We start from the raw sequence: 26,399 nt of genomic DNA, 5'->3' as shown, positions 1-26,399 counted from the left end.
AAGGTACAAACAAAAATTAACTCACTAAAGCAGCTTTAGTGAGTTGAGCTGAAAAACATTTAATAGACAGTCTTGTTTACCAAGTTGATGAAGATGAGTAATGCAGCAACTAAGGCTTCGTTTGAAGGGGCATACATCCTTACCAGGCAGAAGATACCCTTCACCAATGGCACGATGGTAAAAGAAGAAAAGACCACAACCGCTAAAACATTGTTCAAGGACTATAAAAGTAAGAAAGAAATTACGTGTGCCATCGCTGACGTACAACACAAGCAGAGTGTCTGAGATGTCTGCAGATGCAGTGGAGCGGCAACAACAGGACATTGCCCGGCCCAAATGGTTTTCAATCCGGTGTGATGAGTCTGCTGACTCAAGCTATGCTGCTCAGCCGGCTGCCTTTCTACAGATGGTGGTTGATATCTTTTTCACAAGAGAAGAGTTTCTGACCTTGCTTCCACTGAAAACAACCATCAGATGAGTTGACATTTACAATGTTATGAAGAACTACTTAAAATTTTTCCTTGAAAAGCTTGTGTCAATCAAAACCAATGCAGTGCCAATTTTGAGTCACGTGGTGTTTACTGCAAACGCAGACTAAATGTCTGAACTATCGCTGCATCCTTCACCTAGAGGCTGTATGTGGGAACGTAATGGGTTTTGATCATGTCCTGACACCCGTTGTTTGGTTTATCAACTCCATTCGAGCAAAGGCCAAGCAACACAGGAGCTTCAAGATGCTCTTGGAGGAATGCTCTGCTGAGTATAGAGATCTACTTTTCCAGACACAGAGGTCAGGTGGCATAGCGGGAGTAAGACACTGCAGCACTTTATTTCCTTGCTGAATAAAATAAAGGCTTTTAGGGAGTCTAGGGAGGGAGCGCTACTCCGCTGTAAGACAGAGAGAGTGGCTACTTGGGCTTGCATTCAAGACAGATGTAACGGAGAAACTGTATCATGTGAACCTGTTATAAAGCAAAGTTGAAAGGTAAAGATAAAACATATGCGATGTGATCAATGCATTTAAGGTTTAAAGCGCCGTGGTCATCTTACATTCAGCCGGTGAAAAACAAAGGACTTCAGCACTTGCACCCGGTCTTAAAGATGTTGAAAAGCCATACAGGTACAGCTGACATTTTGAATGTAGATAATTATTGTGACCTACTGTGTAAGGCTTGTGCAGGAGTTTGCAGACAGATTCGATGACTTTGTAAAACCTCAGCCCACTGTGACATTTATTGCCAACCCCTTCATGGAGGAGGACATAAGCGAGATTTTAGGAGACGGCTGACTTGCTTGGTGTAAGTGCTGTGGAGGAGGGAATAGAGGTTGAACATTTCTGGAAGCTAGTAGAGCCTGGAAACGTCAAGAGCACACACCAGGGAGCTCGTGTAGCTGCTTTATTCAGTTTTCTGTACCATTGTGCAGCAGCTTTTTCTGACATGAAAGTCATGAAATCTACAGTAGGTTAAGAAACCAGACTGACAGATGAATATTTAAATGACTCAATAAGAGTAAACCGAAGTAGATATTCTCCGGCATACACATCTCTTGTTAACTCAATGCAGTGGCTGCAGAGAAGGCTGAATGCATGTAACACATCCAATGGACATAGCGATGAGAAACGTGAAGGGACGTGATACGAGACGATAATATGCGGACAAAAAAACAGGACATTTAAAAAAAGTGGACAGAAACAAACATATGGAGCATGTGATGAGAATTATAAATATCCTTATGCAAAATGTTAGATATTGACATTTAGTAAATGTTAACAGAAGCGTCTTCTATTGGTTTGGAGATCAGCTTTGTGAATAAATGCTACTAATAATTACAAATGAGTAGCTCTTGGCCGTCTTCATTTTGTCAAAGTAGCTCTCAGAGTAAAAACCCCTGATCCAAAGTATCACTGAACCCTGAAGTGTTGCATTCACTGGAACTCAGAGGCCTCGAATAAAACAGACCAAAAGTGAACTGAAGACAGTTGATAAGCCACATACATCATTTTACTGTAAGATTACTGTGTGCTTCAGGTAAACCCTTTTCCAAAGGCAGAGTTTGGAAAACAATGTTTATAACAATGTTATATTCTTAACAACCTGACCATCTTTACTGCACACAGTGGTCAGGTGCAGTGGAGGTTGCAGTCTGATCTTATCTCTCAAGCTCCCTTATAAATTTCCACTGCTACATCCATTGTTGTGTGTGGAACAGAAAGGATGACATGCAGCGCTATGAATACTGTTGGGGAGAGATTAGAGTCGTAGTCTTTTCCCCCATTTGAACACTTCATTGCACCAAGACTAAAAAGAGTTCTCAGAAAGAGATAGAGGAGTAAGTGGGGGTTTTTGGGAGCAGGATTTTCAAATCACCTCCAGTGTGACCGTCCTAAACACAGAAAAATGTTCTCCAACTAAATCAGGTCCAACAACAAAACAACAAACTACTCACATTCTTCTTGCTTTTCATTGCAATGGCTTGTGAAAGAAGAACATTTAATTCATTACTGAAGCTTTAGTAATAATACATGCCACAGTGCAGCCCTATAACCTGAATTTGAAGTGGCCCTTTGTTTCCTTTTTTTCTATTAGCAATACCGGATAGTGAATTCATTATTGGCTTAAAGCACAGCTTTAACATTCAGGTTGGAAACACCACTTCATTGTGAACAGAGGAAACAGCCATACAATGAGACTTTAAAAGTCACATAGTAAGCCTTAAGAACCTTTGTTCGCATCAACTTTAATGCTCAGGTAGAACAAAGAGACCTCCTTAAGTCTCTTTAAACCCTAATTGACTTCTGTGATGTCACTAAGCTTGAAACTGGAGGATGTTGACAATGACAGCGGAAACACTGAGAGTGCACAACAGAGGGCCTTTGCTAATTCCCTTGATTGGGAGCAATTAAAACTGGTAATTACCCAATGAGCTAGCGAAATGACCCTTTAATCTGCTTTCTATGTGCTGTATTGAAATGAATAAAAGCAGACACAGATGCATTGCAGCTCACAGTAGTGATAGCTCGGGCGGATTACAGACGGAAGTTTAGGGAATGAGAATCTAAATTCTTTACAGCTGAACGAACACTGTGCCTGTAACTGTAAGTGTGTGTGGGAACTGGGATGTGCATATTGTACACTGAAAGGAGTGAAACACAATAGTGAAGACTGGCCTAGTGTTGCCTGGTCTATTGTGGGTCCATTGTAAAGTCTATATAATCGTCAAGTGATAATCCCGGACTGTACTGCATTATACAGAGTGGAGTTCCTGTTATTTAACCTAACCTCAAACATTTTAATGTGGTCAAAATAACTGGCCACTCAGCCACACAATTAAGTGTACTGTATGCAATATGCCTACATGATGGAAAGCATTAAGGGTTTACAATGCTTCATCTGAACAAGGCCAAATGATCTTAAGTTTGACCACATTGGAAGATATTAAATTAAGACTCTTGAAGGGGCAGCAGAAAGCCTGTCATCACAGCCTGCAACCTGGGTCCAACCAACCCAGGACATCTCTCTAATGAGACAACTCCATTTCTCTCACTTTATAATCTCAGTGTAATCAGTTGTATAGTTGTGATAACACACAGTGCACACAGTCTCCTCTCAAATGCATTCACATTGTTACATTATTATAAGAGAGATAACAAAGGGAACATGGGATAAACAACATAAAGTAATGTTTATTCACCATTTTCACACCACTGCTGCTCACCAGATGGTTTCAGTTTCTCTATTCCAGACACTTTTATGGGGTAAAACAACAGCGTTTCCAGTCGCTGTTAAAGAATACTGAGAGATATACACATTTCTACATCAACTGACTACAGTAAGAAACCCCAGCAGCATCCTGTACTGCTGACTATGGCCCAAACCAATTTCCCAACAGTGGCTGTCACACAACAAGGAGGTGTTCTCCTTGTAAACAGCCACAGAGCGACAAGGCTTCATAAAAATGTAACAAGGTAAATCTACTAAAACCCGCTGTACCAGTGTTTTAGAAGGAGAAAAGAAAACAGGAGAAAATGGCGGAAAATCACTGTGGCTGTTTTGTGGAGTTCATGACCCTTTAGCCCGGCAATATCCCCACAATATGTTAACTGAGTGAATAAGGAAAACGTTTTAAACAGGTATAGTGCACCCTTAAAAGTGAGTTAATGTGACAGAATAAGACGAAAAAACAAAAAAATATTTTTGCCATTTGTACAGTTTGGATCTAAGTAATTTGATCTGATGAGTTGTTTCCTTCATTTATCAAACTATACTAACACTGCCAAACTCCAATGTGAGGATTTGACTTGGCTGATTTCACTGTTTTTCGAGCACTGTAACCAGAAAGATTTGGCGGTTTTAGTGGAACAAATGAAGAAATCTGGAGATGTCACATTGGGCTTTTTCTCAGAAAACTGAAAATGTTCTGCCCCGCTAAGTGAGGTGGAAAATTATGATAATGGAGTGGCATTATATACAGCATTTAAGCCATATTTATATAAATCCCACACTTCATTCACAGCCTAATCTGGAGATGCAATCAGGATTCAGCACTTGTCCTTCGTCTTTAATTACGCATAGTGTCTTAATGGCACATTTCTCATGACGACAATGAGTGGAATCTTAAATGGTGGTCCTGTGATGCTAACTACTAACTAATGTAACACCTAATGTCGTATGATTGCACTAAAAAGGGGTCGGTGGTAAAAAGACTGATGCTTGTGTATAAGTTCCTCAAGCCTCAAGTAAATGGTTTTCATTTTTATGATAGTTTTATTTTATCCAAATTGAGTGCCAGTCTAAAGTTTAAAACATTAGCCTTACTTAAAATTACTAAAGGAAATACAAATAAAAATGTGCCCATAAAATAAAATCTGAACCACAGTAAACCAAAAAAAAAAAAAACTCTGCTCAATCTAAATAAAACTTGGGACTGAAATATATTATCAAAAGTAAAAATATGTTAACCATGGTACAAAGAAGTACAATATTGCAAAAATGGTCTAGCGTGGGACCCAATCACTCAAATTTTACAGTGTAAGGTTTAAGACCTTACAAATATAACTGTGTACAGAATCATATAGAAAACTCAACAATCCTACTTGAGCAGCACTAGGAGACAGTGGAGAGAAAAAGACGCATTTTATTGGAAGAAGGCTCCAGCAGAACCAGGTTCATGGTGGGCGGCCATTTGCCTTGACCGGTCGTGGTGAGTGGAAAGAGGAGAGAGAAAAGAACAGCAGGCAGCAAAACAACGACAACAAGCAGCAAAAGCACTGGGCAGGTTGGTACTGTAGGACCAGTAACTTTACATATGCAGTGTAAACTATGAAATAACTCTATTTTATATGGCAGAGACTATTATCATGAAACCAGAAAATAAATACTAAATTCTACCCTTTAATTTTTTTTAAAGGACAGCACATGTCAAAGTCTATTGACTTCACTTCCTTCTATGTAAAATAGTGAGTAGACAGAGCACCCTGCTAGTCTTCCTCTTCAATAGGTGCCATGGAAGATTTACAACCCGTCCTTAGGCCTGCACCCAAACACATGCAAGATTCATCAGCCAGCATAATCTGGATTCACTGTGTACCTGAGTCACTGCTGCTGAATGAGACAAGACAAAGGGGATGTGGGCTGGGTGAGGTCAGCGCTGTAAACTGTGTGTGGTTGATGTGCACCGATACATGCACGCAACTTCCCTATTGTCTTAAACCCAACTGTCCCACTAACACAAACACACTCAACCCCTTTAGAGGAGTGTGTTGTGGTGAGGTGACAGCAGCCGATGCCTGCGTGCTGTGATTTGGATGGAATCCAAACCTTGTTTGGCTGCAGACAGCACTGCTGGCTGTGGACAGCAGTTCAATGAGGACATCTCAACAATGAGCAGCTGCCCATGAGAGGAAACTGATTAAGTGCTGCACTGCTACATTTCAGCTGAGTTCACAGGTGCTCATAATCACAAAGATCATTCCTTTATAGGCAATGATCACACATAGAATTTTCCCCGAGGGCTTACACGGTGCTGTATTGTGTACATCAAGTCCACTGCTGTTTGATGTACATAGATGAGCCGACGTTCTGATGGGAGCAGACAATTGCATCTCTACAGTTATAGCTGAACTTCTGTGAGCAGTCCGCAGGAAATCTCATCAGACCAATTAAAATGTTTTCAGTGCTGTAGGACAGCCCTGCATTCGCCTAGGTGCAGACTTTCAAGGTGTCGTATTCTAGTCATTTTAAAAAGTTAAGCAAAATGTGTCTGTTACAGCTGCAATACGCCACAGATCATACATTCTAGCATGCTCTGTAGAACCCATGCTCTGTACTGTTCTAGACGAACTGTGTGTCTGTAGCTTTAAAGCCACGACACTCCAATCTGACAGTCAGCCATCGGCCAATGACGGCCATCAGTAAGCGTCTGTCGGCCTAGTTCCTGCAGTGTGTCCCACACCACTGCCACCGTTTGGAGGCCAGTTAGCGGCTTTTTAGCAGACTCTGCATTTTGAATCGGCGACGTCCCTGTTGGTTAGAGACCAGTCTCATCAGCTGTTCCGCTTAGCAAATCAATGAACAAGATGAGAAACTGGAATGGTGAAAGCAAACGATACATTTATTAGGGCGTACACGGAAGGCTCTTCATATTTTTCACCCAATCTGAAGTATCAAATATAAGCATGTTTTTACAATGAAACAGCCACCTGGTATAAGAAAACTGAAACTGTCTCTGTTTCTATCTGCAGTCCTAATTCTTTCACTGTTTGAATGATGAATACAAACCACCTGCTGGTATGGAGTGTTAATGTATTTTTAGTGTAACACACCTTAAAACACAGCTTAAAATAAAAAACCTTTTAAACGTAGAATTCATGGTAGAGCTGCTGTATTTTATCGACGCTAGATTGTAAATGTAGACCTAATGAAGGGGCCAGTGTATATCTGGGGCTTCTTTTTGTATCTCCATTTTTGGCTTCCTAGATTCAGGTATGTTACCTAGTTTAAGTGGACCAGGATTCAGCTCATATGATGCAGCTGACATGTTTTTATGTGTTTAACATCTGGACATGATGCTACAACATAGCTGCACTTTGGTTCTTGAAAGATATAGTCAATTATTTTATGATAAGTGCAACACATCAGGCGTTGCCTGCTACCAGAATCCAACCCTACACATGATGCTCATGTACTGTAATTAGCTACATGTGTCATTTAATTGTATGCTTTCTTACACTGTTGCCTCACTACGTATCACAAGCAAATTTTCTTACGTTTTACAACTTTCTCTCATGTTACTACTAAATAACATTTCACCAACAGGTCAAATATTTGTGTACTCTGCAAAAATAAGATATATTACATGTCTTATTGAAACACACAGTTCACAGACAATAATAAATGCATTTCTAAGTCTGTGGTGACTGACTAGCTCAGCGATGTTGGCGCTCTTGTTCCCAATGGTGTCACAGGAGGAAGACACATTACGCAACTGTAGCAATAAATGTGGCTGTTATTACAGCTGAGATGTATGTATAATGCATGATGGGAAATGTTAAACTGTGTCAAACACACAGCGACACAACAAGACTGTATGTACACTATGTGTGAGCTTCATGCATTTGTGTTTAGCATGCAGCGGCGAGTGAATAAGTGACAGTGACAGATTGCCCGTCGCATCTTCTAAATGATCGTGGAGCCCAGGGCAGCTTGAGCGAAGAATGTGTAACATTTCATCATCTCAGATGTGGGGAGAAGAAATAAAACCAGTGTTGATAATAGACCCTTACAGTAGAAAACAACTAGCAGAATGTGTGTTTGCTCCGTATTTCAGAGGTCGCACATACACTGTAAATGGTTCAACGTTGATTGTGAGCCCTTTGCCTCCCCAAGGCAGAGTTTTAATGATAAATAACAATTTCGAGGCGAAATAGACAGTAAATATGTGTTATGGAACGCTGCCCATATTTGATAACGAGCTTGACAAATAAGGTGAAAGATACTACCCAAAGGGCATTTAGAAATATACCTTCAAAAGTAAACAAACTGAGTTTTCTGAAATTATATTTGCTTCTAGCTTTCTCTGATACACCAATCCTTTTGACACCTAAGTCTGATACACACACAACCTTGCCTACCAATCAGCACACTGTTGGCTGAGCACAACACTCCACAGGTTTCAGCTATAACGATTCAAGAAAAACAGGAGCATTATCAGTCAAAGACAGCTAGTAAAAGGCCAAAACGTTCATACCTCGAATTCCCCTGGACGAAATATGATACAGGTGATGTGTGTTATTTTCCTAATTCCTGTTACAGGCAAACTAGATAATTTACTTTATCAATCCCTGGAAACCCTTTATTTATCGGTACAGTAGTTGTGTACTTTTGTAAGACATGTCATTTGTTATTCTTTTCAGTAAAAGGTGACTTTTTCTTCTTCCTATATTGAAGATAAATGTGCAAAGCTTTGAAACAACAGTGCCCATAATTCTTTGAGTGACACAAAAAGAATAATGCTCAGTAGTAAATGTGAGATTCACTTAGTATTGTATTAGGTCTGTATTTATTTGTTAGATTTTCACTGTAAAAAGGTGTGTTGCATTAACATCTGTATAACCATGAATTTAGTGGCACATCACTGGATTACAAAATTAATATAAGGTACGAGTTATATTTATTAGGCATGTCTCAATCAAGTCTCCAATCAGACAGTTTCATCCGACCCACCATATTTTGATGAGCCACAGGTCCTGGTTAAATAAATATTAAATGTATAAGTTTAAATGATCATGGTATGAATAACAGAATAAGTGAGATAATGTCTCTTCTGACATTATGGGTTCACTACAGAAGCGGTAGCAGAGTGAGCTGAGTAACGTCTTTCACAAACTTTCTCTGGCTGAGTACAGACACCAGCTACACATGTTGGTAAAACATTCTCAGTCAGCCAAGAGAAGTCATCTGGAAGTTAACTCATGATAATTACACTTTTTTCATCCAAGGAGTAGTGAAACGTTTGGACCTAACAAGAAAGAAGTCCAGTTGCCACGACTCAACGTCCAGACCAACAAGTTACTCACTGAATGAAACGTTCATTGGTGACACTGCAATACAATCTATATTTCCCAGCATTGAATTAGAAATTACATTAGTTTAAAGTTATGTGAATAACTGCTTAAAATTAAAGTTCATTACTTTGTTACAATCACACTTAAACATTTCTCATCTGGAGTCAACTGTTGTGACCTTCAGCTTAGAAACTTCTTAGTGGAACCAGTGTGCAAGAAACACACCCGGTTATGTTTACTGACTGACACAATCCATTCAGAGGCGTAGCTATTACTGAGCATGTTTTCATTAGAAGATAACTTACCACTGTGCTGAGTGTAAAAAGATTGCAAATGGCTCAAAGAAAAGCCTGTGGACAGCCTAAAGACAATCAAATAAATAAATAAATTCACCACCGAGACAAAGTGAGTGTCAAATCTCACAGCCACCCTGGCTCCCTTTGCTTTGCTTGTGATCTGAGGAGGACCCCGAAGCCAGCTTAACCCACACACTTCAAGTATGCGGTGATAAAATATCCAGCTAGGAAAACACAAACATGGAGGAGGGACAGAGCTGTGTATTCAGATGCTAGTTGAGTGAATCATTTGCTACAGTAGATAGGAGGGATGCAGAGGGCTGCAGACAGTTGGCTAAGTGGTTTTAAATCAACTTGGCCATCACTGCACTTTAAACCATTCACCAACCCATAATATTTTGTCAGAGTTTATTCCAAAAGCTTACCATCTTGAATATTTTAGAGAGTAGAAAGAAATACAAGTGAGCCTCTCAGCCTAAGCACCTTTTGAAACCTCTCTGCACTGTTTTGGAGTGGCCCTTTGACGCACCCTGCATGAGATTCACAACTTTTCCATCACAACAGATGCACCTATAATATAATAATATAATATAACCCCTCCCACCCCCTGCACCAAACTGTAGAGGCTCTGACCAGCTCCTTCAGCACGAGACTGTTACACCCACAGTGCAAGAAGGAGCGCTACCGCAGGTCATTCCTCCCCACAGCCATCAGACTATACAACACAGTACTACAGTGACACACTATGTACCTACACGGTGTATTTCATTTATTGTTCCTGTTGTTGTTTATGTCATTTGTTTTTATATTGGTGTTAAATGGAATTTCCCCATCGTGGGATGAATAAAGTCTATCTTATCTTATCTTACCTGTTTTATGAGTGACCCTGACCACGTGGCACAATCGAGCATAAAGCTGAAGACAAATGAAATGGCTAAAGTGCCATATGATGTCTGCAGACTGCAGTTTGGGAAAAAGTTTTGTTTTTCTTTCCTCATTTAGGATCAGAGTGCTGATGTTTTATTATGTGAATCCTTGTAAATCCCTGATGAATTCTGTGGGATGAAAGTCAATGAAAGCTGGGGGGGGGTGTGGGGAGCCGATCCCGAATCATAGTTGCTGTGTTGTTGCAGCATCATTATCTACACACACAAAGCTGCCGTGGCAAAAAGGGAATTCACTAACTCCATCCACCTTTGTGGGAGAACCTTTTACTCGATACCCAGCTCAATATCTGTTACGACTGCAGCTACAATTTAAGAAAGTTCTCTAATGTGTCAGAAGTTGGTGCTTTAGAAAATGTGAACAAAGGTTTTAGAGTGTGGAGTTTGGCTCAATAGCAACAGGTTAGATTTATGGTAATGGTTAGGGTTTTATGAAGCTGTTTTTATTACAATATTGATGCCCTCATATACATATATATGTGCTAGTGTAGCTCTTGTTCACTACAGCGTCTTCCTTTAGTTGAATTTTAGCAGAATGCAATGTAAGATATCTAAGCCAAGCTGTACGGCTCTTAGTGTTTGTTATCCAGAGAAGAGTGATTTACGATAAAAAGGAGAAAAACCTCAATTAAGAACACACTGAGTTTTGTGCCACCTGCTGGTTTTTATGGCTACTGAGCAATAAACAGAGATTTGTAGTGAAAGTTGGGTGATTTTACAGTTACAGTATATTGCCTGTCAGGACTGATAAGCTTTTTGGCACACTGGGTCTCCAAAGCTCTCCAAATGGCTAAAATTGACCGGCTGCCTAGAGCTGCTATGACTAAAATGGATGTAGCATTGTTGTGTTTCATTTCTATTGCATCAAATTTGGTAGAGTTGCACTTGAGAATTGTTAGACGAGGTTTAACAGCATCAGTGTCAACTGACTCATTGTTTTAAGGGGGTTAGCCTCTAATGTAGAATTCTGATTAGGTGAAGGTAAAAAAAATACTTTATATGAGGTAAGAAAAAAAAATACAGGGGCAGTAAAACTTATTATATGTCCCTATGTTTTTAAATTGATCTATTTCATTTAATATGAGATATGAAAATGTCCATAGTACCCTTGGGAATAAATGGTAAAAAATCCTTTATCTTTTTGTTCAACTATGATTACATTTATCAATATGTACACAAGTAATTGAATATGATCACAGACTGATGCTGTATGTACGGTGTGTGACTTTTTTATTCCCCCGACTACTTTTGAATTATGGAGTATGTATTATTATAGTAGTATTATTATTACAGCTTACACTACATGTGACATTTAATGTTGGAAGTGTATATTAAACTGAAATCTTAAATAATAATGATATTTTTACATGATATGAGCTACAGATGGAGATGAATTAAAATAACAGAGCAGTGACAGCTTGACTGAGACACACAGCCTCCCTAACAACAGTAAATTATATTATCTAAGCATTATCTGTATTACCTGTCACAGCGTGACACATGGGGTGCCACTTCTAAATGATGTTTGACTGAGCGAGAAGGTAAAATCTGGCAAATACTGCAGATGTTGCCTTGATTTTTCTATAATCACAGTACATTTCTGAATGTCTGTCTTATGTGCAAAGCAGCGAGGAAGAGATGGAAATGAGAGGAACCAGTAGTCATAAATTGGAAACTGAGAGGAGATGTGTGCAAAGGGAGCCTGATCAAAAAGATTAGTGAAGTACAGTACATCTGAAGATGTATTTGTGTCTCTATATGAAGAATCACTTGTTATTTGGTAGAAGTTTTCCCAGAAAGAAACTGACAGAATATTATTTATTTTAATATTATTTTTATATTATGAAAAATAGAAACTAGTTATAAATGCTGTTAAAGCTTTACATGCTGGTCCAAACCATGTTCGGGTTCTGTGAATATTATTAAATACGATTGCATAGCGAGGCTCGTGTGCACCACTGATGTATTCCCATCATTTTAAACACTAAGGACAAAATGACTGCACACATGAGCAAATGCAATTTGAAGGATCTGAAGACTAGAGCTAGAAGTTCCATCATGGCCCGTGCAGCACTTGACCCCGTCAACGAGGCTACGAAGGACACACAGACATATAGAGGTACCACTTCATTGTGCATGATGGATCTGGATTGAAAACATATGAAAACTGTAGGACAACTTCCCTGATTACACTTTTGAAAAGAGGGTTTAAGACACTGTTGGACAATCCAGTGGCATTTTGACTGAAAGTCACAAACTCCCATCCTACCCAATAACTTGTTTATTAAACTTTCTTTGTCCAATCTTACCCATTTCTTCAGTGTTCAGGAGTATTATGGAAGAGCAAAACAGGCTCCACGGTCCTAAAAGTAGTGGATTACATTCAAGCTCACGCCTCACTGCGCCACCCCTCTAAGGACAGAGAGATACTCACTGATATTATTCAATTAAATTACTAATGTGGACACTTCCTAATTTTCTATCCATAGTTAATATAGGGAAAAGAGGTGGGTAGCCTGCACTCCATCGAGTCAGAGAGATACTCGCATCCACCAGAACCCACTGTTGCACCATGATGGAAGAAATGTGGAGCACATGTTGCATTGCTTTCTCGTGGTGTATTAAGTTGCATCTATTTTTCTCTATCACGTCCGATGGAACAGATCATTTCAAACAACTGACCTGTCAACACGACTCCTGTAAACGTGTATGTCGACTCGAGCATTGTTTTAAACAGTTCAGCCCGTTACGCTCACAATTACACTGACTGTGTGATGATCTCTGAATACCGCCTGCATTTATCCCATGTAGACACAGACTCAGCACTGAAGCCGCAGTTGCTGTTGTTCTAATGTACTGCTCAAGATTCAGCTCTCTGTTTAGACAGGCTGTCACGCACCCATGGGAATCATGGCAGAAAGACAGGCATGACTGCTGCCAAGGCCCCAGTTTGTAGGATTGTCCACCCCAGACCTCAGATGCTAAAAAAGCAATTGTATCCAAACCAGTGCCACCAAAATTGACAGCATTGGAGGAGCAAATTCAAAGGAGGCTTTGGTGACTATACACTCTTGTGCCTGCTGTCAGGCATATCATGGCTGAGTATTATCGCCAGCGCATCAAATACACACACATAAAAGGCAGGACTGAGTGTATTCTCTACTTCTGGAAAGTACTGCATGTACAGTAGGCGCATTCAACGAGCACTTAGCATTTAAAAAGTGACCTTAACCACTTACATGCAGAACATTTAACATTTTCATGTAAAAACTTTAACTCAGAAATGTGCACTAGTGCATTTTCTTACTACTTACTTACTTCTTATGTTTCTCGAAGAAGATAAGGGGCGAATGTGGTCAGTTCCGTCAGGGTTGTAATGGGTCAATTTAATGTTCAGATAGAAAAGTTCATGTCTTAATTGTACCTGATTTGAATATCTGGAATACAAAGCCTTCCCCTTGTGTAATGCCAGTTGTATGATTAATGACAGGGGGAAGAACTAGTTCTCTCTCGCCTTCCCTATCAGCGAGAGCATGAACTAGCTCACTTTCATGTTTCATTAATCTTCTTCAGGCTGCCGAGCACACCTTTGGTAAAATCTCCTGTCTCATCAACAGTGTTACTTTGGGGTTGTGAAAAATGTCTCTGCTCTGCATGGAGAAGAGAGCAGTGCTTTTTCTTTCACTTGTGGTCAGTTTAGACAGCGGTGTGGACACCACATAACTCACCTATGCCGCAAGTGAAATGCAGCGTTCACAGTGACGGGGCATTTCCTATTCTCTTGCATTTTGAGTATCACTTTTAATCACATATTGTAATATGAAGAGCTGTGAAATGTAGTTACCGCTTTCCAATTTTTTTTAGTATATTTGTCTCACTTAATGATTTAGAATTGTAATATTAAACAAAGTGAATGCAAAATGCAGTTTTCAAATGATGATTTTGTTTATTCAGGGAAAAAAAAAGTTGTCCAAATGATCTGAATCATTTAATTGTAAAAACAATATGCAAATGTGTGTGTGTGTGTGTGTGTGTGTGTGTGTGTGAATAGAGCAGGTAATTTTCCATAGAATTAACTTTAAGCGAGTGGGTGTACTGAGGACTGGCACTGCCACGATGTGCTGTAAACACAACATGGTGATTTCTGTGGCGGACTTTTTTGGGTCATGTCAGACCTCCTGCAAGCTCTACCCAGACACCACCTGTTGCCTAAATCAAGTATTTACAGTAGGTAGGATTTTTCTGACTCACTGTCTGTGTGCTATGTATAAAAAGGGCCTCTCTGGACCATGTGCAAACCTGACTCTAAACCTAAATGAAGACGATTCGACACCTGAGAAAAGATGTAGCCCTCTCATCAATAAAGCCCTCACCAGTCTGTAACAGTCCTCTCCACTCACTGTATTGCCAAAGACAACTGTGTCCTCCGGATAACTGTCCCTGGCTGCACCGGAGGGGTCTGTGAGTGTGTGGTGCTACTGCTGGCTGATGACCAGCATCAGGCTTTGGTCTTCTATATCAAGTCGTGCTGCCTTTTCTTCTGTGACTAGTTCTGTGTTTTGAAACCAGTAAGCAGAACCAAAGTTGAGTAATTGTGACAGGTACTAGTTAGTAGACATTGTGTACCTGGGTACCAGTTTGTTTCCAGTTCTAAGTTACCAAACCTACTTTGCCACTGCAGATGACTATGATTCACATTCAATTTCATTCTCACTTCTGTGGAGGAATCATTTGTTTCTATCTGCATTCAGCTTCTTCCCATCTGTTTATGCTTATTGTTTATTGTTGTTATACACTAGTTATTTTTTGTCAGTATTTTATAGCATTGTTTGCAGTTTATGTATTTATTAAATTACTGTTCCTCATGTATTATTCTAGAATATCTTTTTACTCTAATTTAACATTTTCATCCAGCATTTTTCCAAAGAAAGAAAAAAGAAACACACTTTATTTATAGTTATCTTTTTAGTTTATTTTACTTGAATTGTTTTTTTTACTGTCAATATTATCAGGGGAACTTATTTGGATTCCTGCTGCAATAAAAGTCATTTTTCAAAGAGAATTCTAATAAAATGAGGCTGTGTAGGGGCAAAAAAAGACGAACATCTTTATTTCAAGGGGAAGTCTTGGGATAAAAAAAAAATCAATTGGTCAAAATCGATTACCCTTTGTTGTTGTTTACTATAGTAGATGTAGGAATTGACATAAATGGCATCACAAAGGGTGTGGAGATTTCCCTAACCACTATGCCGTGCACAGATGTGTCAGATACGGTCAGTGTGTGTTGCACTTAACAGTTTTATTTACTTGAATGAATAATAATAAGATGTTCCAGCTCACACAGGGTTTCTTCATCCACGTCTTCCTCAAACATACAGTGCAACTAAAATGACACACAGGATATTCTACTTTTAGTTTATTTCTTATCTACTTAGCTTGCTGACTGTGTCAGTCAAATAACCCTTTTATTACTTAGTCTAGGTCTCCCTGTATGGATTTAAATGTGCAACATGTATCTGCCCCTCTGCCTGCTTTAGTTTTTTTTTTTTTTTTTTTCATAACAATTGAATACGGGCAGGACAAGTTGACAATCGGATGTGTGTTATTACCATACGGCCGCTCCTTCTATTTACCTCCTCCTCTCCACCCTCCCTTCTCCAGCTCTGCCTCTGTCTGCTTCCTCCTTTTTCCTTCTGTCTCATGTCTCTGCCTCTCACCCCTCCTCCTCTCCTCTGTCACGGAGTGGGAGCCAGGGAGTGACGCATCATCATACGTTATTCCACTGAACACTCTGTCGATTCCCCCTCTGAGCCGCAGTTTCATATCTCATCAAGAAAAATGCCAGCCCTAACCGTGGCTGGCTTCAGATTAAAAAATCAGGTGCGCCGTGCCACAGGCAGACCTATTTGCAGCAAAAAACCTTTAAAGTGAGAAGTGAGGAGAGGAGTTAGTGAGAATATATGCTATTGGATGCCTCAAATTTCCCTATTAAATTAGGCTGTAAATGTCCAAATGCAGCATGAGAAAAAAGCCATCACTGCTCACTTCTTGAATGTCCTCTTTCTGAACGCACCTTGGCTTTTAAATTATCTCGAAATGCAAGGTTTTAGAATTAGAAGGTGATATATGGTCCTTATCACTGTTTATTACAGTTTAGGGTTATAACATCATGGCAGACTTGCTGAATAATGAATATATGATGCTGCAGAGTGTTGGTTGGAAAAAGATCAGTTAACAATTGCCACTGAAACACGAGCACTTGAGTAGAAACTGAGTTGTGTCTACAGCACGGAGTATTGACATTTATCAAGTGAGCAAGTAAACACATGATCAGCTACTGCCTAAAGTATGAAATGACTGTATTAATTAATTTAGTTGTGTTTTGTTTGTATTTGTAGTAGACAATTGTTCTATGTTGACACAATGAGATGAGGTTGATTTTCTTGAATTTAAAAAAATACTCAGCAACATTAGTCATCGTGAAACGCATAATGTTCTTGGTTACTGGAATTCAAATGCAGTAGAAGCTGAATGTTGCACAGCCCTACTTACTACTACTACTACCTAATCAGACTTAGCTTATACGTGCTTTGCGGCTTAATTTGTAACCTCCACTTACAAATTAACTGAGCAGATCCTCGGTTAATGAATTCATAAGAGGGAATGGATGTGATTCTCCCACACTGAAATACAGCTGGGCCTTCATCTTCGACCTTTTAAGATGAGGTTATTCACAATCAATAGGTATTTATTTACATAGTAGCTTTATTTCTGTAGGTAATATATGTTCATAATTTTAAACATCTTTTGCTCTCTAATTTAGCTTCTTGACATAAATTAGGCACTATGCATACAAACCATATTTTCTACAGTGACTGTGTTACTCCTGTCTCTCCACAGTAGCTACGGCAACATCATTTCCATCCTAGAAAACATGCAGTTTTATTGTTTTTGGAGTGTTCACCCATTCAAATGCTACTACACTGCATTACTGCAGTTTTTTTGTTCGTCATATTTCTGAGGGATCTTTTGTCTCTTTAGTGGTGAAACAGAAAGTCAAGACCTTATGAGCACATTCAAACAAACAGGAAAATCAGCCTCTAGTGATCACTGAGTTGAACTCACTGACTGGTTTCTATTCAATTCAATCCATTTTTATTTGTATAGCGCCAAATCACAACAGAGCACTTTACAGTGTGAGGTTTAATACCTTACACTGTTTTCATCTTTGTGTATGACAAATGTGAAAGCAGAAGGCAGGAGGTAGAAGTTGAAGGCAATGCTTAGAAAACGGCAAGATGTTCATGGTCTGTTTCATGGAACTAAATGTGGATAAACACGTTCACAAGAAAAGCTTTCTCTAAATCCTGATGGTGGGAAGTGAACAGCCCATATAAATCAGAATTCAGCTTAAGCTGAATTTCAATTCCAAGCCAGCATTGAGCAGAGCAGATCATAACATAACACACTTTGCAGAATGTATGTGATCATTCTAGACAGAAGAATAAAAAGACCTTCCTTTGTGTTCTCACACAGATATACTGCATTGTCTTAAAACACAGCATAGTCAATATATTCCCAGATCCCCCGACGATCGCAAAACCCACCGCTTTGTCCAGAACTACCCCATGAATGTTTCAATCAATTCCAGAAGGACGTAACATCCATTTTATTGCATGCTGAATGTTCAGGGAACATCTACAGAGGAAAAGTACTTATTATTAAAGCTGAATGAGCAAGCCATCTATCAGTATCCATGGTGACCAATGTTTCCTGTCTATGATGACAGGTTGCCTCACAGGCTGCACTTCCATTCAAGCTGCAAACCAATCCCACCTCGTTCATCGTGATTGACTTATCCCAAACCCATCACTGTGCAGACATAAACAACCACATGATTGATGGAGGTTTAAAGGGTAGAGGGAGAACTTTCTTGTCAGTCAACTGTAGCAGGTGAAGTCCTTGTTTCACCTTCTGCTTCTGTAACTCATTACTACAGTAAATTATTGGACTCAAGCAAAATAACTTATGTAAAAGTCTTCTAAATTAAAAGTTAAAAAAATAATAATAAATACTTTTTTGTCCTCTATAAGGCAGGGTTCTAAACTGATGGGTCACTGTCCAAAAGTGGGTCCACACTTTACGAAATGCACATGAACTCTGAAGGGTAGTGAATTTTCTGCGCTTTTATTTTCAAGTATGATTTCCTTCTGTGGGGTGACTTACAGGTAGTTCCTTGACAAAGAGCGATAGCTACCAAGCTGAGCAACAGTGCCACACATAAATGTAACACTGAATACGTAGAACTTGGTTTCACTTAGACAAAAGAGGAACTATCTGAAAAAAAAACCCATCACAGTACATAAACTTCAGGACCGATTTAACTGCCGGAAACACTGGGATGATGAGAGCAAATGCAAAAGTAACAACTTATGTTAAGTATTGGGTGTTAGTTATTATTAGGTATTTGTGTCAATTGTGAACATATAGTCGTTGTGTTAATTTAAATGTTACACATAAAGGTTTTCTACCACTACACTGCTGTATTAAGCTTCTTCTTATTGTTATTATGAAAACATTTGAAATCCAGCAGCTGTAGTCAGTTAATACATCTGCATTGGCTTGTCTGGGTTGGATGCAGAGTTTCTTTAAGTGGTTATCTGCACAATTCTGGGCCAAACAAAGCTTAATATTCAACTTCATCTTTAGCTGAACAGGATTGGTACTCAGACTATTACACCTTTAGTTTGTGGGATTCCATCTTTTTAGTGCCTGGCGGAGAATGAACTGACTTGCTTTTGGTGTCATTGTGTCATTTTAAAGCACATCATTCACGGGGGCTGTTTTTTTTCTGCTCATTAACATTGATTATGGAAATTGTAGCTAAATAAAAAGCACAGTTTGTAAAGAAGTACCCAAAAGTACCAAGTATGAAAAATCTATTCCATCACAGGAACAAGTGTAACGGTAACTTAGGACCCTAAGTCCTGGGACTTTTTATTAGCTTGCTTATTTTAATTTAAAAAAAACAAAACACTAAACTTTTTAAGATTTGGATTTCTAGGTAACAACTTGTATCACATACAGAATTCTTCTAAAAAGGCGTTCAGACGGTTCACAGTAAGTTACATTAATTATTAAAATCAACAAAGCCGAAGCATGTGATTCAGGTACAGTTAAAAAGTTGCACTAAACAACGGTCCACACTTGATCTGTTGTTTAAATTAAAATGATAGTAACATCTTTTACATGTGGTCTACACTGTGAGCGTTTTTATGAAAGTAGGTCAGGCTTCACACTGTTATTTTGTGTCTTTTAGTGAGATATTTGGCAGCTATTTTAGACTGACTCAACACTGCAAAAGGCTTCCAGAGTGTCTGAAAATATATTTTAAACATCCCATGAACCCTGAAAGCTCACCACTTTTGATCAAAGTGCCACAGTAGAATAGTGTGTCTGTCAGCGTAGAGAGTGGCTGACATCAGGCCTCGCCTGCATTACTGCAAATGGAACACATTAGCTGCAAATAAAAAGCCACTCGCTGACATACAGGCAGATACATACAACGGCGCAGGGCATATTGTATATAGCGTACTGTGTGAGGTGTCAACATATGTTTTTTATGGTCTTTCCTGCTGCACTCGTTCCAGTGTGCGAAACCTCCTGTGCCAACATCAGCCTCACATTTCAAGCAGCTAACACCACACAATTATCTATCTTCTTGACAAAAAAAATTTAAATCATAGATACCCCCTTTTCACACAAAGCCAGTTAAAGGGTTGGTTCATAGCCAGGGCTTCATGTTGAACCAGTTCTTTGTGTTTTGACAGTCACAGAAGCAGCCCTTGATAAGGAAAACTCTTTGCAGGCCCCAAAATAAAAAGCACTTACATCAGGGGCAAGAGGCAGAATTATTGTGAATAACAAGGCCAAGTGAAACTTTTATTGTGGAGATAAAAATAAGTGTATCATTTATTAAATGTGTTTAACTGCAGCGTGGTCAATACCAGTGTAGTTGATGCTAGGTAGGTGGCTGAAGGCAAAAGTTAACAGAGGCTCACATTAATGTTAACTACGTTCAGTGTTACCAAGAATCAAAACCTAATTACATTTCTTATCGGATGTAATTGCTGCCCATAGAGATCACAAGCAGAGCAAACTCATTGGACCAGTGTTTTCTGGATGCAAGTGCAGGCTCAGCAACACCTGTAAGGAGACACGATACTCTTGTAGTTGTGCCTGCCTTTAGTGTTACTGTGAAAGTGGAGACCTATGCAGACATACTGTATATAGTGACATAATGAATCTTGGAAGGTTTAAAAATTAAACTAGCTACGTACCAGCATAAGCACAGAACTACCACCTACAAAAAAAAGGGGATCAGTTTCCAACCCATAGCTCTAATACACCCAGAAAGAACCTCTGTCAGAAAATCAGTTTCCCACAATTATCTCAAAATCAATTCCAAAGCTGCACCTTCAACAATCAAATAATCAAACACAGGCTCAGAGCCGCTGCTGAGGAGTGCAGGAAAACGCTCGAGGTGTCAGGATGAATGGTAAGTAAATAATTAAAAAACAATGCAGATGATGGGTGGGCACTTTTTTTTAGACATGCTCTAAAAATCTAATGCAATCCAACGCAACAACTCAGTCATTCATTCCACCTATAGAAGAATAAACCGCTTCTCAGTTTTTATTAGTTAGAGGGGAGAAAAAGAGAGAGAAAGGGTGACAGCAGTTAGTGAGAAGTAATGAGACTGCAGCTGTGTGTGAGCTGTAATTCAGCAGGTGGAGATGACTGACAGCTTGTAGTTCAGCTGAGATCCTCTCACTGTGGTTTTCACGGCATTCGGCTGACTCGTGCCAAAGTAAAACAGATATGACATTTGAAAAGCACATCTAGGATTATCAATTCATTTGACGTTAGGTGTTTCGATCAATGGGATGACAATCAGGTATGAGACTGGGAGGTCCTTATTTAGATAAGAGAAATTTGGATCATCACTATCTGATGACGTCTGATCTTGATGGTCTTGACAGCAAATGTTTGTCATGGCTCAAACAAAAGAGATTTCTGAACAACTTAGAGGAAAAGTTGTTGAAGCTCACCAGGCTGGAAAGTGTTTGGACTCAACTGTCAATCAGATCGTCTACAAATGGAGAATTCAACAACACTGCTCTCCAAAATCACAGAAAGGTGTGTAATAGTCTGCAAGGTCACTAGGAACCCCACGGTCTGGAAATCTAAAGGCCTCTCTTGCAATGAGTCCAATATCAGAAGAATGTTGAATAACTATGGTGTTGATGCCAGAGAAAACTGTTGCTTTCCACAAAGAATATTGCCATCTGTTTGCTCCAGACAGATACTAGAAGAATGTTCTGTGGAAGGATGAGACCGAAGTAGAACTTGAGAAATGAGAACCATCATGTTTGAACACTGACTTTTAGCATAAAAACCTTATAATGTATTTTTAAAATATGGTGGGAGCACTATCATGATTTGGGTCTGCTTTTCTGCCTCAGGATCAGGAACTATGAATTTTGAGTTATGAGCAAATTCTACAGGAAAACGTTGGGGTGCTCATATGTGAAGTGAAGCTCAACAGGAAGAGCTATTTCCTATTTTTCAAAGACCAAGTCAAAGTCCTGACTTTAATCCTGAATAAATGCTGTGGAAAGACCTGAGGCAGGCAGATCAGATATAGAAGCCAACCAACATACCTGAGGTGATGCTGTTCTCTAAAGAGGAATGTCCTGAAATCCCACCAAGCTGATGTGTGTGTGTCAGTTTATTATTGGCCATAATTATGTTTTATTGTTACCCCGCATCTAGCAGTTGTGTGGAAGTCTTTTCAGCAAACAACATGTTTACAGTCAATTGACAGCATCCTCGGGTGGCCGTAGTAACAACAATGGAAGAAAAGAAGTGGGGAGATGTTATAGAGCCACAAAAGGATGATCTGGGTGGATAGCTGGGTTTATAAATCACTGGTCTATAACACAGGAAACTACTATTTCCACAACTGTTCTGTGAGCATCCTTAATCCATAACATGGTTTAGCTTCAATCGTTTCCTGCAGTGTATGGACATATTTTAGAGATTTGATCGCTACCTTGTGATGTTGATCAAGATGAACAGTATGCAAATGCAGTTCCACCCCAAAGGTACTGAAATGGCAAGGCCTATTAGTGTTTTCCTATTAATTGGTCTTAAATAGTTACACAATTAAGAAACGGGGAGACGTTTGTATTATTTTTGTCCTGGTAGTCTCTGCCTCCATTTACCAATTCATTGTTCTGATGGTTTTATTATGCAGTTCAATATGTGTCAGTAGCTTTCAAACGTAAAACAGTGATTCCCACTGCTGTAACAGAGCCAGAGAAGATAAACTAGGAGTATGGGTGCCTGTGTAATGATGCTGCAGATTTATGATGTTTGCTACAGTGTAGTGTCCTTGCCAGTGGTAGCAGTTAATTACATTCTTAAACTGATGGTGGATGGTCTGTGATGCTCTACGTTGCATTAAGGAAATGTACATCTAGTTACTACCACTCAGCTTTCCACTGGCTATAAAAGTATTTAAATATAACTTCAAGAACCACATTGGAGTGACCGAGCAGAGAACATATTTAAATGAACAAACAACCAGTGCAGTAGTCGTTACCTTTTCTGGAGAAGCTGGAGGGCTGAATCTGCTGGCGCAGACCAGGAAGGAGTCAGGTTGAGGTTTGCCGTTCTTCACCTCAGGATCATCACCCAGAACGACGTGGTGGAACAGACCGAAGAAGTCTTTGTGGCGGCTCGTCTTCAGCTCGAACGTTTCACCAGCTGAGCTGGTTGCCACTGCGATGGGGACGTTGTGCTTCTGCAGATGGTGTATGAGTTTATCCACACCTGGTGGTACGCATTGAAAAATTTGTGAGTTGAGGTTACAATAATATATTAGTTTACCACATACAAGGCTGATGTTTTCAATAAAGATCTGTGCTGAAGTGGAGCTCCTTCCCAGACAACAATTAGTGAATATGTCTTTATTCTTGTTTTCATTTTCAATGATAACCAGAGAGCAGAGCAGAGCTGTGGGACGTTTTTAATCTACAGCTTCAAGGATGCTAGTCTATAAAATCTGCAATAAAAAAAAGCTCCCTCAAGGAACATACTCCTTTAACTTATCTGAGGAGAACATGGACGCTGAATACACCTCTGTGTAGACAGTGAACAAGGTTGCTTTATGCCCCCACTTCATCATACATTACATCTACGACAGCTACAACCCAATTGTGAATGTAATACGGTGTTAGACTCTGTTTTACGTGATTTTAAGACTTTAGATTCCTTTGAAGAGATCTGTTTTTCACTTTGGCACAAAAGAGTTGTGCATCTGCTGCCAGATGAAATCAGGCATGTTTCAAAGTTGTAAAAATATTAAAGGTGAAAACTTCAATACTCTTTGTAGGTAACCCTGACAGTCTATTTCTTGTCTTTGTTCAGAGTAGCACAAATGAAAAGCTCAGCATCCTTATGTAACGTCCTAATGAATCTATAATATTATTGTTAATCATCATCGGACTGATGATACAGTACGACAAAGTGTAGTAGGAATTCAGGGCCCTAAGGCTGTTTATTATTACACATTTGAGCCTGCGTGCTAACTCTCCAGACACCCGGTGAAGCAGCACACATCGTTTTTAACTCAGCAGAGTCGATTTGACAACACTCATCCAAATTCTAAAGGTATTTCCTGACTTCTCTTAGAATCTTCTAGGTGGTCCGAGTCAAAAACAATCCTGGAAAGGTACCATTTTAGTCTGTTCCCAAGGGATGACAAATCCTTCTCCACCATACCTATACCCATACACAGGCAACACATACACACACAGATGTATGAGCAGCAGTCTTGCATAACACACACAAATTGATAGGCTGCTCTTAGGGTGAGAACAAGTTATTTTATGAATCGTGTAAACATGACACTAAAGTGGCATCAATACCTGGCATTAGTTTGGCAGAGGGAAATATTCTATCTTGTATTTGTCTGCTTTCGGCGAGGAGCTCCTCGGCTGTCATGGGAAGCTCTAGCCTGTCCCGGATAATCTGGGCAGCATCCAGAGCCTTTTTACCCATCACTGCAGACTTCACGTTCCACGTGTACTGCTTTCCAAACCGGTCACATATTTCCTGGTAGGCCACAGTGTAGAGCCGCTCTGTGTCTAAAAAGAGAAAAGACACGAAGAATATTCATTGCTTTAAATAAATGTCATTTATGATTAAATACGGATGTAGGATTTGGTACACAGTCACAAACGTATTTTTAGATTGCAAATGAAAACAGCTGGCTGTGAGCTCATACTGCAAGTCCAAGTAAATGTTTTGTTTTACTATATTAAGTGCACCACAGCACTTAATCCTGGACTAATTACCACTAACCTACATTTAACGTTTAAATTACATAAAATAGAAATCAATATCAGGTATAAGGTGAGTTTCTTTCACAGATACTACAGCCCTAAACACTATGATCATCCAAACGTCATTATCAAATTAGTTAATTCGTAGCTCTGGGCGTTTGCACTTGACATATAATAGTTACTCATAATTTAATCCATATTAAAACTGTTCAGTATATACAGGTCTTTTATTCGGCACATGTTTGAGTAACAATGAAGTTCGAGCTGTCAGTAAAATCTACACAATTCTCAAAGTGGGTCAAGGTCCCAGCCGCTTTTTACAGTCAATTTATTTTAACCACGTCAAACACATCAAGGAACAGTAAACACAAATTATCTATTGTTTTAGTAAACATCAATAGTTAACATGCATGCCGATGTTAGCCGTAGATTGAAACTTAATACAATCCACCACACGAATGATAAGTAGAATATGTTATTTTGGCCAAGTGCAATTAAATCCTAAATTTCTAGGTTTTCTAGGCGCAGTTCGGATTGTGGACTCGGTGGAATCTGAATGAATGAGTTTCTGTCGCCACAGCTTTAGCGTAATGCAAACCTAGTATGAAACATTAAACACGATATGAGCACACAAAGGACGTTTCAAGACCTAATAACAGTCCATCCATGTCGAAGAGGACATGGCTCACAGGTTTGTAGGTGCTGTTTGACCCAGACATGTTTGACTCATGAGTTTATTTCCGCGTTTAAAAATAAAAATCGATTAGTTCCGCGTTGAATTGGAGACAACGGGACAAACAAAAAGTAACACGGAAACACGCGTCGTGTGATAAAAGCGTCGATTAAAACGTTGAATGCTTCTAGTATAGTTTCAAAGAAGGCTGTACTCATTCTTTGAGGAACTGGTTCTGTTAAAATGAATATTAAGATAGAAATGTGTTAGTCTGAAACGAAGGTTCTGCTGCAGGGTGGTTTTTAGTCGCCGCAACGCAATGACTTCTGGGAAATGCAGTTCTTCAGTCTTCAGTATACATGTTGGGACTTTTCAGAATGACTGGACACGTTCAGCTTTTATTACAGATAGTTCTAATGTACAAAATAATTATTATTGCTGTGTTTTCTAATAGTTCCGGCTATTCAATGTCAAACCTTTAGTTACTGTTTGATATGATTCTTCCTAAATGAATAGATGTTTCAACATTAATGTCACTTAATCAATTTAAGTCTCCTCAGTTTATTTACATACAGCACCAAACTGATATGTTTCATGAGAATTCTCACCACATCCATATAAAAAATATTAATATTGAAATCACATAGAGGTTAACCCAATAACGCACCATCACCTGTTAAGCTTCTTAACAATCAACGGTTGTTGGAGGCTGAGTAGAGAATATGATTTTATCTAATCTGCATCCGACCTGTTGGAAAGTGTCTTGAATGCAGCTTTTGTCTCTGTCCCCATCTAGCTTTGTTGAGTCCTTTTTCAAGTGAATAACCACAACTTGTCAGTGCATTATTGAATCTAATCAAACCCTCAATACATAGGTCTACAGATGCTGCTTTTCAACACGCCAAATAACAAATTCATCAATTCTATTAAGTTCAATGTCACTGTCTTACAACTCAGGTCCCCAGGGCGTGCCACAGAGACAGAATGCAGCAAATTACTGGCAACAGACTG

The 26,399-nt window shown here is 39.3% G+C and overlaps 1 protein-coding gene across 1 annotated transcript in view; it reads right to left on the bottom strand.

Annotated features, from left to right (window-relative positions):
- The window catches only part of pudp (pseudouridine 5'-phosphatase), a 29,927-nt gene extending 4,474 nt beyond the window's left edge, over positions 1–25,453 (bottom strand). Inside the window, exons 1-3 of the mRNA XM_026364194.1 lie at positions 25,365–25,453; positions 24,299–24,517; positions 22,972–23,201 (exon numbers count right to left, since the gene is read on the bottom strand). Coding sequence (XP_026219979.1) covers positions 22,972–23,201; positions 24,299–24,517; positions 25,365–25,434 — 519 coding nt within the window. The 5' untranslated portion in view covers positions 25,435–25,453. The remainder of the gene's footprint in view (positions 1–22,971; positions 23,202–24,298; positions 24,518–25,364) is intronic.
- Between the last annotated feature and the right edge of the window lie 946 nt (positions 25,454–26,399).

Source organism: Anabas testudineus, chromosome 2 (assembly GCF_900324465.2).
Source record: "Anabas testudineus chromosome 2, fAnaTes1.2, whole genome shotgun sequence".
Taxonomy (NCBI): Eukaryota; Metazoa; Chordata; class Actinopteri; order Anabantiformes; family Anabantidae; genus Anabas; species Anabas testudineus.
Note: the sequence above shows the minus strand (reverse complement) of the source record. Positions and strands in the feature narration are given on the sequence as shown.